Source organism: Photinus pyralis, unplaced genomic scaffold (genome assembly GCF_008802855.1).
Source record: "Photinus pyralis isolate 1611_PpyrPB1 unplaced genomic scaffold, Ppyr1.3 Ppyr1.4_LG2, whole genome shotgun sequence".
NCBI lineage: Eukaryota > Metazoa > Arthropoda > Insecta > Coleoptera > Lampyridae > Photinus > Photinus pyralis.
In genome coordinates, this window is record NW_022170403.1 from 3,905,742 (window position 1) to 3,919,310 (window position 13,569).

Sequence of the window (13,569 nt, forward strand, 5' to 3'; positions counted from 1 at the left end):
GGGATGTGGTTTTGAGATGACAGGCTTTTATTTACCTGGCAAAACCTCAATGAATGTGAAGGAACAAGTGCAAAGACATGGGATTATGCCCGCTCACATTTTTGTTGACACATTACACGACCATTTAAATACTGATTTGTTATCCAAATGTTCACTAAATTAATTATGTTTCAGGATTTCTTAAATAGGGTAAGTATACATATTCAACGAGGATCTACCGTTAGTATTTTATAAATTTACATTTTGAATTGGTTGACTTTTAATTCCTACATTACGCAGTAAAAGTGGTATGTACTTTACTGTCGCTGTTGAGGGAAGCAGGAATCATGCTAAGGACCAAAGTACATGTTGCAATTTCGAAGGTAGTTATTCTGCTTTGAACATGTCCAATTTCCCAAGATAAATTGAAAAGAACTTCACCTCATCTAAACGATACTTTACAATACACAAAGACGTCCGCTATAAACTGGTAGGTACCAGTAAAATATTTGTGGTACAGGTTTCCGTTCTATTTCAAAACCAGTTAAATAATAAAGATGCTGTAATGTTCCAATTGCAGAAGCTAACCGCACATTTTACCACAACTGACAACATCTTAATTATATAATTTCAATTTAACTGTATAAATTGTAAAACGTCCTAAGGTGCCTTACACAGACTAGCTGTAGATACGTGAATAATGTTCCAGTTTGTTCCACTACTGCTTGTAAGTGCACAATAATTACTGTATACCAAAATGCGCATTCCTAATTTCAGCTTGCAACCGAGGTGCTATGCCAAGCAGGTGGACGTTCGTTTTACAAATTTAGCGGTCCTCTAAGCGGACCAATTCAAAAGATCTTCGTGGACGGTTTACGTGGACCATCCGTCGATTACTTGGTGAGTTTCGCACTTTTTGCGCTTCAATTTTTATTCGAAATTATAGGCCAAGCCGGATTATGCGTATACGTATGGCGTAGACGATCCTGCAACGGGTAACTCGCACTCCAGACACGAGACAAGGGATGGAAATTCAGTAAGTGGTGAATATAGCCTGTTGGAGGCCGATGGAACTGTACGAGTTGTTCGATACACAGCCGACCCTAAAACAGGCTTTCACGCGTCGGTACATTTTCGAAAATCTTAAATAAATTGTTAAGCAATCACTCGATCTGTTATTTGCAAATGGTTTCCTTGTGGAGAACTTTGTATGGTAATCGTTATTTGTTAAGGAAGTTGAACGTGTACGTGAGCTGAAGATGAGAGTAAGCAAACAATCCATGCATAGCTAAGTAACCTACTTTAAATTGATTTATGCTGAAGTCGTTTGTGATTTATGGACGAGTGGCTGGCCATTTCTAATGAAAGTGATTCAAATAAAAGATCTACAGAACAATTTAATTTTGTTCCTTTCGGTGTTTTCCACTGGGGGCGCTTTTTCGCTTTCTGGTAGTCCAGATCTTTTCCCTCTCTTGGCCGTTTCTCCTCGCTTCTTATGCTATATATTTCGTTTAGCGTCGTTTCTCCACGTCTTTAATGAGGGCGACACCCCACCTCTGCGTTTCTGGCATGGGAAGAACAAACTGTAGTTCGCCATTTGGAAAACGTTGGACATATCACCACAGCTGAAGTAAAAACAGCCGTCTTGGCTAAGGGTGACCTCGTCCGTTTGACACCAACGAAAGATGGTGCAGCATTTCAAGCTTACTGAACTTACCACCAAGTTCAGAAGTGGTTGGGGGTGGAAAAAGATGCAACTCAATGGGAATGGCAGAAGACCCAACGTGGGTTCATTCCGACAATTGTGATAAGCGAAGTGGAACCATCCTACCTTCTGACATTTTTATCAAGAAAGGCTGTAGTGGAGACGCCCTCGACAATTATGGGCCGATTTTTCAGGCTGAAAATGTTGAACCATTCACGAAGCGTTCAAAATGAACAATCCTAACCAAAAAAAAACATTATGGAATACAATATTAATAGTTTAAATATAAATTTCTTGTGGATGTGCATGGTTTTTTCTTTGAAACTTCCCTCAAACGATTATAAAACTAATCAGCGCATTTCCACAAAAATAAAAAAAAATGCGCTATTGTGGCCACTTTGTCCGTCCGTCCGTCCGCTACTTTTGCGACGCTACTAGTTCTTTATCTTAAGAGCTATTGTTCTACTTTTTTCGCTATTTGGTTCGTTATGGTGTCGAGTCTTGTACCAAGGAAGGAATTTTTTCTGTACCGCTTACAAAAAAAATTATTGTAAAAAAAAAACAAAAAACCGTTTTTTACATGTTCCATAATTTTACACTTTTGCCGTTTATTAACGATCCTAGAGATCGTTTATAATTTTGCATTGCTATCTGTCGTCTGCATGCTGGTCTGTCCGTCTGTTCCTTTGTCTGTCTGTCCATCTATCTGTCCGTGTGAACGATAACTTTGTTAGAAATGTTCGATCGCTTTTACATCTCCGTTAGTTATGAACTGAATTGCATGAAATTCAATATGGGCATAGCTTTAGCCATATAATACGCAATGCCAAAAGTTAAATCGAATCGATTCAAAATTCACAGTGCCCTTTTCGCATCTCGACCATTTGTAAACCGAATTGCAAACTTTTTTACTTATAAAAGTATTTGAATGAAATTTGATACATAGGCACTTGTAATAAAGGAAAATCAAACGCCAATTTCAAAATTTGGTTTTGCGCATGCGCAGTGCCAACTTTTTTATTTATGGAAGAATTTAAATGAAATGTGATACATAGGCACTTGGAATAAAGGATCATCGACCGCCAGTCTCAAAATTTTCTTTTGCGCATACGCAGTGCCAACTTTTTTATCTATGGCACCATTTAAGTGAAATTTGATACTTAGGCGCTTGGAACAAAGGAAAATCTAACATTAGTTTTAAAATTTAGGTTTGCGCATGCGCAATTCCAACTTTCTTATTTAGAAAAGCATTGAAATGAAATTCTTCTCATAAACTGAAATTGAAGTAACACATCAAAAATGGATTGCCCATGTGCAACGCTATCTTTCATATCTGTGGCCGGATTTTTACGATTTTATCAGAAGTTGCATCTTATAAATGGGAAATGAATGCAAGTGGAAATGCGCTTTATGTAAATCGTTTACGATTACTTTTTAACTTGTTCAGTTTTGTGTTGTTAATTTTTTATATAATATGTGAATAAAGGTCATAACCAACGCAATCTTATGATCAAAATAACTTTGCACGATAAAAATTTTCCTCCAAATCAGAAAAAAGGCAATTACTTTAATTTGAAAAAACGTAGCCCTTTACACTTGAAGCAATTATTATTATTATTATTCAGAAAAGATCCGTGTCGCAAATCACTCTAGTCAGAAGATCAACAGCACTATAGATGAATTAAACAACACGTGTATTTAATTAATCATTGGTACTTAAGAGGTTCGGTACCTAACAAAGTGTAAATTTTATTAGTGGAAATAAGTTGGGAAATAAGGATTTTATAGAGGCGTTCAATTTTTGGGAACCTCTAATAGTTTTCTATCACATGGAAATGTTTCAATGGGGTCATCCCGCCTTCATTTTTTATTTCTGATCCACAAAGTACATTAAAAATTTATTTGCGAGTAAAATAAACCCAAAATAAATTATTTAAAAGCTGTGTTTTTAGTCCGAATTTGAATCGCTTCAGACTAAATACGTCACAAACCTACAACCAATCACGTAGAAGTGAGCTGGCAACCTTGCACGAGGGTCTGACGTTTGTCACATTTGACGTTTTGAGAGGGATGTTTAACTGCATCTAGCCACAGCCGTCTATAATTACAAGCCATGCTGAGAAGTTTGGCAACGTTGTTCGAAAGTCAATCGGTGGGCCGATTTAGTTTTAATGGCGTCTTGTTGCTCTTTAAAAATGGCATTTTCCTCTCTCCTGTGTTTCGCCTTGGCGGTTTTAATATAGAAGAAAGATACTTAGGCATCAGCTTACAATTGTGCATAATAATACATATTATTTATTTACAAAAATGGATAATAACATTTTTATTTGACTTTAAAATTCGGAATGCTGTAAATTGGTAACTGCATCATAATGTGTTTTCCATCGAGATCTCCGAAATTGGTGAACTTCTGTCGAAACAGGTCGAGGTGAAGCACACGCTTGAGCACTTCATTTCGGCAAAAGGACAGTAAATCGCTGAATAATAACTTCTGTTCATTCCGTACGGAGTAACACAAATTGTCGCAATCTCGCTCTGTTAAAACAGGTAAATTGGAATATTACACCCAAAACACATATAAAATACACCCAAAATCTGTCAAGTTGAATTAGGAAATCGGCCTACCATGCAGTGTTGCCATAATTCTCAGCACGGCTTGTAATTATAGACGGCTGTGATCTAGCACGAAAGTGACAAGTGCCTGTGACAGATGAAGCAAGTTATAAATGCCATTCTCCTGCAATATTGCCAAGTCGTTATGTAATCTGAATGGTTCTAGGAGCTGATTGGTCGGGCTTATTACGTCACAGAGCCCGCCACAATCATATCGTGTTGAATAAACCTTTAAAACCGCACATGTTCATTATTTTTTTGCTAATCAGCCTCTATTTTTAAATAAACTTCTACTGTCCAAAAAAATGTTTTATGGTTTCAGGTACACGCTTATTAAATTAGAACTGCGGAATTCAACTATACTGTAAACCCCCATTGTAACGAACTCATTAATTTAAAAAAAAGTCTGCAACCCGAAATACAATTTGTTAAAACATAAAAAGGTTGTAATGATTGATTTGTGCGCGCAAAGTACTTGTTAATTTTTAATAAAAATTACTATAGGTATTTCAAGCGTAGGTAGTCACTGTGTTAGCTGGGATTATAATATGGTTTCACGGTTCAAACTCAAATTTGTATTGCAGGTGCAGGCGTCTTTTTAATGGCAAGCATGAGAGCAAGGCGCTACCACACATTGCTTTACATTTTTGATAAGACTAAACAATACTTTTCCTAGTTTTCCATATGAACACAGAACTTTTCTTACAGTTGGACTTAAGAGGGTTACAGACGATATTTTCTGGAACACTCTCAAAATACCTCGAGCTCCAACAATGAAAATCACATCTTCCTTTCAGTTTATCTTATTGAAATTCTTTTCTATGAGTAGCAAAAAGCAAGCCACTGTATATTTAACCTAGTACCTTTACTTTCCTTGACAGTTTAATTTCATTTTACTGTGTACATTATTTAAAAAAAAGTGTTATGATCGTCATTAGTTTGTATCATTTTTCATCAATGCAACAATGACCGAGATTAGTGAAAACTTGAGAGAGCAATCAGTTTAATAGATGAATTAGTAGGTATCGTTAAAATTTCAGGCTACATTTAAACTTCTATTCCGACTTCAATTTCATTCCTCTCAAACCGAAGGCATCTCGCTTTCGTTTGGTGAACCAACAAAATGAAATACCATCATTAAATTTTAAACTCCCATTAACCTCTAATTTCAGATAATCACTTTAGATGTTAAACATGTAATGGCTTTTACGCAATATTCTTAGCGCTCATTATTTCAGAAATGACGCCTGGCAACTTCAAATGAAGTACCGAAGTATTATAAATTTTTTTAGGACTAATGTTATATAAGCGTCGTTTGTTATGAAAAACTGGTCTCGACTCGGTTATTAAGTAATCAGAGCGTGAAAATGTAGAAGATCAATGTTAGCGATTTGCAAATGCAGAAAACCACACGGCGTTGTTTAACTATTCTATTTTTGACTTCACACATGACTAAATGTGTATCTGCATCCTCTATTGTATTTAGTTCCGATGAAATTAATTAGCGAAGAATTGAGAAACTCTATTGTAAGAGGAGTGATCCTTTCCAATTTTACAGAAAAACTGCAAACAATGGAAACAAAGGGAACTGCCAAATAAACTTTGCCAATATTATTTTCTTACACAGTTTGCACATAATTAATGTGCCGCAGAATTTACGATTGATTGCGTATACCATTATAAGAAAATTCCGAGACGAACTCGAGGAATAATAATTTCGTATTCCTACCTTTTTGCTGGAATGTTTATGATATCTGGCAGGATGCAACATACACAAATAACGATCCATGGCCATGCATATCAATATAACGGCGGACTGTTGACTAATGGCACCCCGCAGCAGAGCCTGAAACAAAGTCACCGATTAAATTCAATGAAAAAATAGATCTGTTATGTTTAGATGTAGATAAAAAGTTCAATAAAGAACCAAATTAAATTCGCGACTGTGTCAGATGTAGTAAACGTTATTGATTTATTTACTTAACGTCAGTATTAACTGTCTTTTCCATAAAATGGTTATTAGCGAAATAAAGCGTCACGTAATCCACTTGATTATCTTGGTTTAAAATACTAATTGTGGGTACTTGTCGATTAACGTTCTGCACAAATGTCTAAGTGCAAGCACAAGTGCATCATTTAAAATTAAATTGTTTTATGGAATTGTAAACTAGGTTTAATTGCTAGCATATTCACGTATCGCAACGGATTTTTCTATTCATAAGAGAAAGCAAGGATGTAGAGCACTTTTTTCCTGTATGAAAACAAGATTCATACTAGAAAAAACCTATTCCTTTCATAGTAAACAACATTTAGGATCATTACTTTCTAGTTCAATAATTGCAATTAAAGAAATGTACTTATGTACATATAAAAGTCAGGAAAATTACACATTACTGGTGAGGAAATATTAAAGTAAGGGACCCCCATTTTATTAATTATAAAACTTAAAATTCCACAACGAATGAGAAAACATCACCAAAACCTTTTGTTTGCTTATCTGTTATGTATGTATAATGTACTTAGTCTTGCTCCCGGGCATAGTGTACGTAGGGCAAAGTACGAACTGAGTGGTGCAAAAAGAACGTACGTAAAATGTACGTACGTAAAACGTAAGTGTACATGAAGTGTACGTCCATAAATTCAGGGTTGTACGTACTATGTACTATGTGCATAGTACGTACTTGTGTTATTTGGGAAGTAGCGTGCGGTTAACTATCAGTTGACTGAATTTTCCGGCGTACTATGTACGTATTAGCACTTCGTACGTTATAGAATTATAGTTTGTTGTCGTACACAACTGCACGTACATCAGACGTACATATTTGTTTCATGAACGTACCTACGTCAAATGGAACAAAAATGTACGTACAGTGGACAATTCGTGCTATTCGCACATATTCAAAATGATGGTGTATGATGTGGGGTATGGCTTAATTTGTTCTCATAATGAGAGACGATGAGGAATTGGGACACCTAAGAGAGCTTTGAATATCTTGGGGAGCAAATGCTATTAAATCTTGTGATTTGGCGCGCATATCAGCAAAAAGCATTATGTTGGCCTGAAGGCACTGTAAGAATAAGACTTTCGTTAAGTTGTATCTGAATTCGAGATTTTTGTTTTCCTTTGACATTTTAGAATGGAGAAATAAATGCCCAAATAGCAAAAGATAATGAACATTTTAATTAATTGCAGCAGAAGCTTAATTTACTATAGTTAGATATAAATTCGTCGGAAAAATGAGCTTTTAAACCTGCAATGCTGGCGATGAGTAGCCCTGGATTGTGGTAACTTTAACACATTAATCTTCAGAGGGGAATACAAGCAAGTTTCCTGCTATAGAGAAAGGTACTTTCAACCTTCTACTACTCTCTAAGAGAAATAGTAGGACAATTCGCACCAGAATAATTCGCTCTCGGACATTTCGCACACGGACAATTCGCACCCGGAAACCATCTGCACTTCCAAAATCAGTGCTCGGTTTAGCTAATCTTACCTTGTCATCGTTGGCCCAGATGCTGGCATTGCATGTTAAACTAAGAGCCGATGGATCCTTTGCTCTTCTCGCTCGACACAGCCATGATGAGCAGTTTTGGAGTTTAAGGTTCTTAGCAAAGAGGTACATGTATCCTTCATAGATTATTTATCTCTTTCCCCTTTTCGTTGTAACGAACTCCGAGCTTTTAGCCTCAGGGACAAGTCCATTTCTGATGATATTTTCTTTGATTTTGGCATTTTAATGTGGCACTTAAATATTTATGTTGGTTAAACAATAGCCATACAATTTGTAGGGGAATAATTTTTTTAATAGTATTTATGAGGCAAGAATTCATACGTACAATCCTATGTACCTTTTTAAATGGAATGGACCATATCAAAGCAGTAGAGATTTTAGGTCACTTTAATAGCATCCATATCACTCAAAATCTGGAATTTAGTACTTATTTTATTGTAATCTCCGTATTAAATATGAGAACACTTGCTAAAGTTACCATGAATGAAAATTTATTTAAAAAAAAAAACAAAAAAAAGGTAAAAAGACACTCATCCGTGATGTAAATTGTCCATGCACTCATGTTCACAAGTAGACGGATGCTGCTAAACGCTGGTATCGGTCTATCGGCAAAACTGTCACCTGACATTTCTTAAACCTATTTACCCAGTTTTATTGTACCAATTCACAATCAAGGTTTTTTTCATTTGGAAACCTTTTAGCACGTACAAATAATATTGCAATACGAATATAAACAATTATTATTTGTTCATAGCTGCAAGTTAAGTTTCCTAGTCCTCTAACCTTCGATGTCGTCCATTTAAAGGACATATAACGAAATACGTATGTATTGTCTTAAAAGAATCTCAAGTAAATTATAATCATATTTGAACGTAAAACAAATAGATTCTTAATAGTTTCCGTAAAATTAAAGAGATAAGAACTGTAAAATAACGAATAAAAGCAAAAAATGTTGATATATATCGTGAAAAAAATTGATCTTGCTATAAATTATATGGCTATTATTTAAATAATATACTAAAATTGTGAAGATCCATGACTCTCAATGGGGTGCTTAAGAAGCTTCGGAGAAATAACACCAAAATCTACCCATTTATTATTATAACAATTTTTATGGGGAGATTTTGGTGTTATTTCTACGAAGCTAAATAATATACGGTGGTGCATTAGAAACGATACACAGCTATTTATGTAAATTAAAATAATTTTCAAAAAACGCTTTGGCACGTCAAATTGATCATGGAAGGAAACAGTGTCTAAAATAAAACTTGCTCACTAATGTCTTTGTCTCGCATCGCTGACAGTGCAACCCTTAAAATCTTAAATGATGCATAGTTGGTAAGGTCGCCCATCTGTGAATTCGGATATGTAATTTTTTGGTTTAGTTGTTTCATTTCCAGCGCATTTGACGTTGCAGGTACAAGTTTTCTCTTTTTTATACCACTTGCAACTGCATAATTTTGACGCACGATCGCATTAGCTTCTATTACATAGTGATCGGCCCCACATCCTTCCAATGATATAAACAACAGCGCGTCCTCAACTTACTTTAAAAATATCTCGAAAATATCGAATCTAAAAAATTATAGTTTCACCAAATTCAGAGAAGGAAAGCCTTTCCAATGATGTCCTATCTTCCTTGTTGCGCAATTACCAATGCTAAGGGTTTTGCTTTAGTATTAGGTATGCCATACAAAAATTAAAAAGGAAGTATATAGGTACTTAATAATTACAAACATTTAAAAGAAAAAATCATCAATATCGACCTGTTCCTAAAACGTTTCAAGATTTTTAAAAGCTTTACTGTTTTGATTATTAACAATCTCTTTAAAAAATGCCAGAATTTTTCCATGTATCTCTTCAAACTATAAAATAAATAACAGTAAGAAAATCAAAAAGAAACTTTTAAGTTCATTCACTACCATAGTTGTAGCAAAGATAACGCAAAAAATTAGCAGTTAGTGTAATTTTACTCAGTCACCAATAATCAACATATAGCCATATGTGGTCAAAGTGGTAAAACTGGTTCTAAGAAAACGGGAAACTTACCTTTTCTGAACACCACCACAACACTACCACCAGAAATAAAATTTTTTTAAATTAAAAAAAAAGTATACACAAATTCAAAACCCGTTTTAAAATACCACTCTGTCAAACGTTCAAGAATGAAGATACTATACAGGCGTTAAAGTTCTAATTAGTTGTGGTCATACGTACTTAAACCTGATTTTTCGGACCTAATTACTTTTACCTTGTAATAAACCCTATTCATCTTCCAGAAATAATAGAAAGGATGTCATTACGATATTTCTCTTATTGTTTCTTTATGAAGTGCAATTTGTGTTATCGGGGTCTTTTCAAATTTACCTTTAATTCTAATATTATCTTAATTACTTATCCAAATTTAGTGCCATCTATGAAATGCATTGTCCTATTATCATTTATTCATACTAGTTTTATCTAAAATAAATTTAATTCATTTCCTTTGTCACCCTTTTCAACTAAAGAAATAAAGAACAATTTTTTATGTGTCTTCATTAAGAAATCTTTATGTAAGGGAGCGCTAAAATTACTTCCTTTTTCTATTTTCATCTTGATCTTATAATGTAAATATTTTTAACTTTAGACTTATCACTTTGTTTGTGTGCGGTATTATATGTTGATTCTGTTTTAATATTAAGAGCGTCTCAAAAGTAGCGAATATTACACATAATATTGTACATACAGGGTGACAATTTGAAAACTTACCACCCCCCATATCTTAGTAAATAAACGAGATATTTAAAAAAATCAAAATCCGTTTCGGTAATTCGGAGGGGGAATCACAATGACATAGTTGGCGACGCACCCCCTCCAACCCCCTGCGCCCCAGCCACCCCAACTTTTAAATCTTAAATAGTGACCCCCCATGTGTGATACGTCGTTGGAAAGCTCTGAAAAAATGCTTTCCAGCCATACCAAATAGCATTACATTTAGGTTAGTAATTATCGTGCAAATCAAAAAATAAACTAATATGATACATTTGAAATCTGTCGTATTTAAAACGCAACCGGCGAACATAGACGAACTAAGACAGAGAATAATTCAAGAATGTCGAAATATTGCAAAACCAACATTGGAAAGGTTCGACAAGAGTTTGAGAATAGATTATAACTGGCGATCAAAAATGAGTTGCTGTCGAGTCGGCTTTGGAAGTTCAAGTTAAATACGATTTTCCATGTTTATTTTTTGATTTGCACGATAATTACTAACCTAAATGTAATGCTATTTGGTATGGTTGGAAAGCATTTTTTCAGAGCTTTCCAACGACGTATCACACATGGGGGGTCACTATTTAAGATTTAAAAGTTGGGGTGGCTGGGGCACAGGGGGTGTGAGGGGGTGAGTCGCCAACTATGTCATTGTGATTCCCCCTCCGAATTACCGAAACGGATTTTGATTTTTTTTAAATATCTCGTTTATTTACTAAGATATGGGGGGTGGTAAGTTTTCAAATTGTCACCCTGTATATATTTCGTTCGTGGAAGTGGAACCTGAGCCAAGAAAAATCTTGACGATTCATCTGCGCATGCGCAGACTGCGCAATATGAACTTTTTTTTAGTTATTGAGAGATTTCGTTGAAAGTGTAACCAAAGATGCTTCTAGTAAAAACAAACATATCACTTATAATAAAATCCAAATGTGCGCATGCTCAAACCGCACAACGTCAACTTTTTTCTAGGGGTCCTTTCTCATGCAGCAGTGGTAGGAACTCCGTTGGTTGAATTTTTTTAATCGCTCATTTGTGTTTTTTTTTCGTGTTCTTTTGAAAGAGTCCTTTGGAGTCTTGCTGCTTTATGCGTCATTTCGATGTACTCGCAATACTTCCTCCAGGACTCCCATCTTCCTCTGCTTGTGGCAACGGGCAACTGGCTTCAAAAACTTCTTTTTGCCTGTGGAAGTCAGCCTCCAAGTTTTTCCTCCAAGGGACAGTTTATATTAATCTCGCTATGAAAGAATGCCTGTCACAGAACACTCTACAATCTATGGTTTAATATGAAACATACGATTGTAGGCCGGGATTCGGACCGGGGCGAGCATACTTAAGTTGGTAACCATGGCCTAAGTACTTCCACTAAGAGTGACTAAGTCCCCAAGTTTGCGGTTCTTCTTTAACTATTTTCTTGGCAACGGTAACAGATAGAAAGATGGAGTTACCGGAAAAACAGTCCGATTAAGCTGGGCCTTACCTGAAAAGAAGCGCTCTTAATTAACTTGAATTTTGACATCGGTCCCGTATTTTTCCGATGTCGAGGAAAGGCGTAATTAATTAAAAACTAATTTGTGCGGACGTATCGAAAGTATAAGCGTACGGGATGGAAGTTACCGCACCGTATTTATTGGAATTGGCTTTTAATAAATTTTTGCTACCGCTCAGTTAATTACAAGGTCAGCTTTTTGTTACTTTTTACAAGTGGAGGAATTTTGTGTCGCTTTCTGCAATTGCTTTCCCGTAGATACGAATCGGCGTATGTAGTGCTCCCATTAGGGATTACTGTGCGCTTTCCCCAGTTAGTCAGTCAAATTAGCTCTATAAAAGTAGTATAAACTGGATGTTGTCATTTCACTGAACGAAACCAAGCGCATTCTATGTAAAAAAATCCGCTGAATCGGAAAATCATAGTCCCCCCGGTCGGAAACGCCCGGAACATATTGTTATAAACAAAAAACGAAGAAAAAATGGGAAAATGTCGTGTTTTTTCACATTTGACTGCGAATATCTCGTTAACTATTGCTCTGAGGGAAAAAATGAATAGAAATGAACTTATTTAGAATAAAATTTTCTATTCTATAAGCGCCGAGGGCTTCAACCTTGTCGAGTCGCTGATTAGCCGCGGCCTGGCGGGTCGGTCTTGGATGCCTCGGGGTAAACGCAAGGAAATGACAGTCCAGGAATTCAAAAGGGCAAGCGGACGGCCGGCTACTTAGTCTAGTCAAAATTAGGGTTTGGCTGGGATGTTGTCACTTCACTCAGCGGACACCAAGCGCATCTATTGTTAAAAAAATTCGCTGAATCCCGAAAATCATAGGTCCCCCTGACCGAAACGCCCGGAACATATTTTATAAACAAAAAACGAAGAAAAATGGGAAAAAGTTTTTTTCAAATTTGACTTCAAATATCTCGTAACTATGCTCGGAGGAAAAAATTGAATAGAAATGAGCCTTGTTTATAATAAAATTTCTATAAGATACAGTTGGTCCGGAACGCCTTCTTCAACTGTTATTGATTATTTATGGAAAAATGTAAAAACAGTAATCTCTAAAATTACACTTTGTTATTACTAAGTAAAATTTCATTCGATCTTTTTTGAAAATCCGCTATTTAGTAACTTCTTTTGATAACAAAACATATGACAAAAATCCTGATCACCGTAGGTTTCATACTCATTGATTACTTTATTAAATAACAAGTAGAAAAATAGTATGCTTTGGTCTTCAAACTGGGGAAGTACAAGAGTGTTCTCAATTTTTTTATACATATTATAACCCTTAAAACACCTTTTCCAATAATTGTTCCTGATGATTCCTGCAAATCGACGAACTGTGCAATTTTGTTTTCCAAAATCCGAAGAATTTTCTTAGTTAAAAATGGAATAACTCCCGAATATAACAAAAAAATATAACTCTTCATAATAGGCGAATGTAAACCTATCTTGAAAAGCCGCTACATTAAAAAAAATACGTCCAAATCCGATTAATAGTTCACGAGAAAATCTTT

At 35.5% G+C, this 13,569-nt stretch overlaps 2 protein-coding genes across 2 annotated transcripts in view; one reads left to right on the plus strand and one right to left on the minus strand.

The window, feature by feature from the left end:
* Nucleotides 1-563: 563 nt before the first annotated feature.
* Nucleotides 564-1,406, plus strand: LOC116165053 (cuticle protein 19-like). The gene is made up of 3 exons (XM_031479327.1): nucleotides 564-706; nucleotides 757-879; nucleotides 926-1,406. The coding sequence occupies exons 1-3, from the start codon at nucleotides 680-682 to the stop codon at nucleotides 1,124-1,126; spliced, it is 351 nt and encodes a 116-aa protein (XP_031335187.1). The 5' UTR covers nucleotides 564-679; the 3' UTR covers nucleotides 1,127-1,406.
* Nucleotides 1,407-4,864: 3,458 nt separating this feature from the next.
* The window catches only part of LOC116163119 (trace amine-associated receptor 7d-like), a 105,015-nt gene continuing 96,310 nt past the window's right edge, over nucleotides 4,865-13,569 (minus strand). Inside the window, exons 4-5 of the mRNA XM_031476968.1 lie at nucleotides 6,027-6,143; nucleotides 4,865-4,921 (exon numbers count right to left, since the gene is read on the minus strand). Of these exons, the coding sequence (XP_031332828.1) occupies nucleotides 4,865-4,921; nucleotides 6,027-6,143 (174 nt within the window). The remainder of the gene's footprint in view (nucleotides 4,922-6,026; nucleotides 6,144-13,569) is intronic.

What these genes read in the sequence shown, in the direction of transcription:
- LOC116165053 (XM_031479327.1), top strand. Translation starts at nt 680, where the DNA reads ATGTTCCAGTTTGTTCCACTACTGCTT. An exon ending in AGTTTGTTCCACTACTGCTT is followed by an intron (nt 707 to 756) that starts GTAAGTGCACAA and finishes TCCTAATTTCAG; the next exon opens with CTTGCAACCGAGGTGCTATG. An exon ending in GACCATCCGTCGATTACTTG is followed by an intron (nt 880 to 925) that starts GTGAGTTTCGCA and finishes TCGAAATTATAG; the next exon opens with GCCAAGCCGGATTATGCGTA.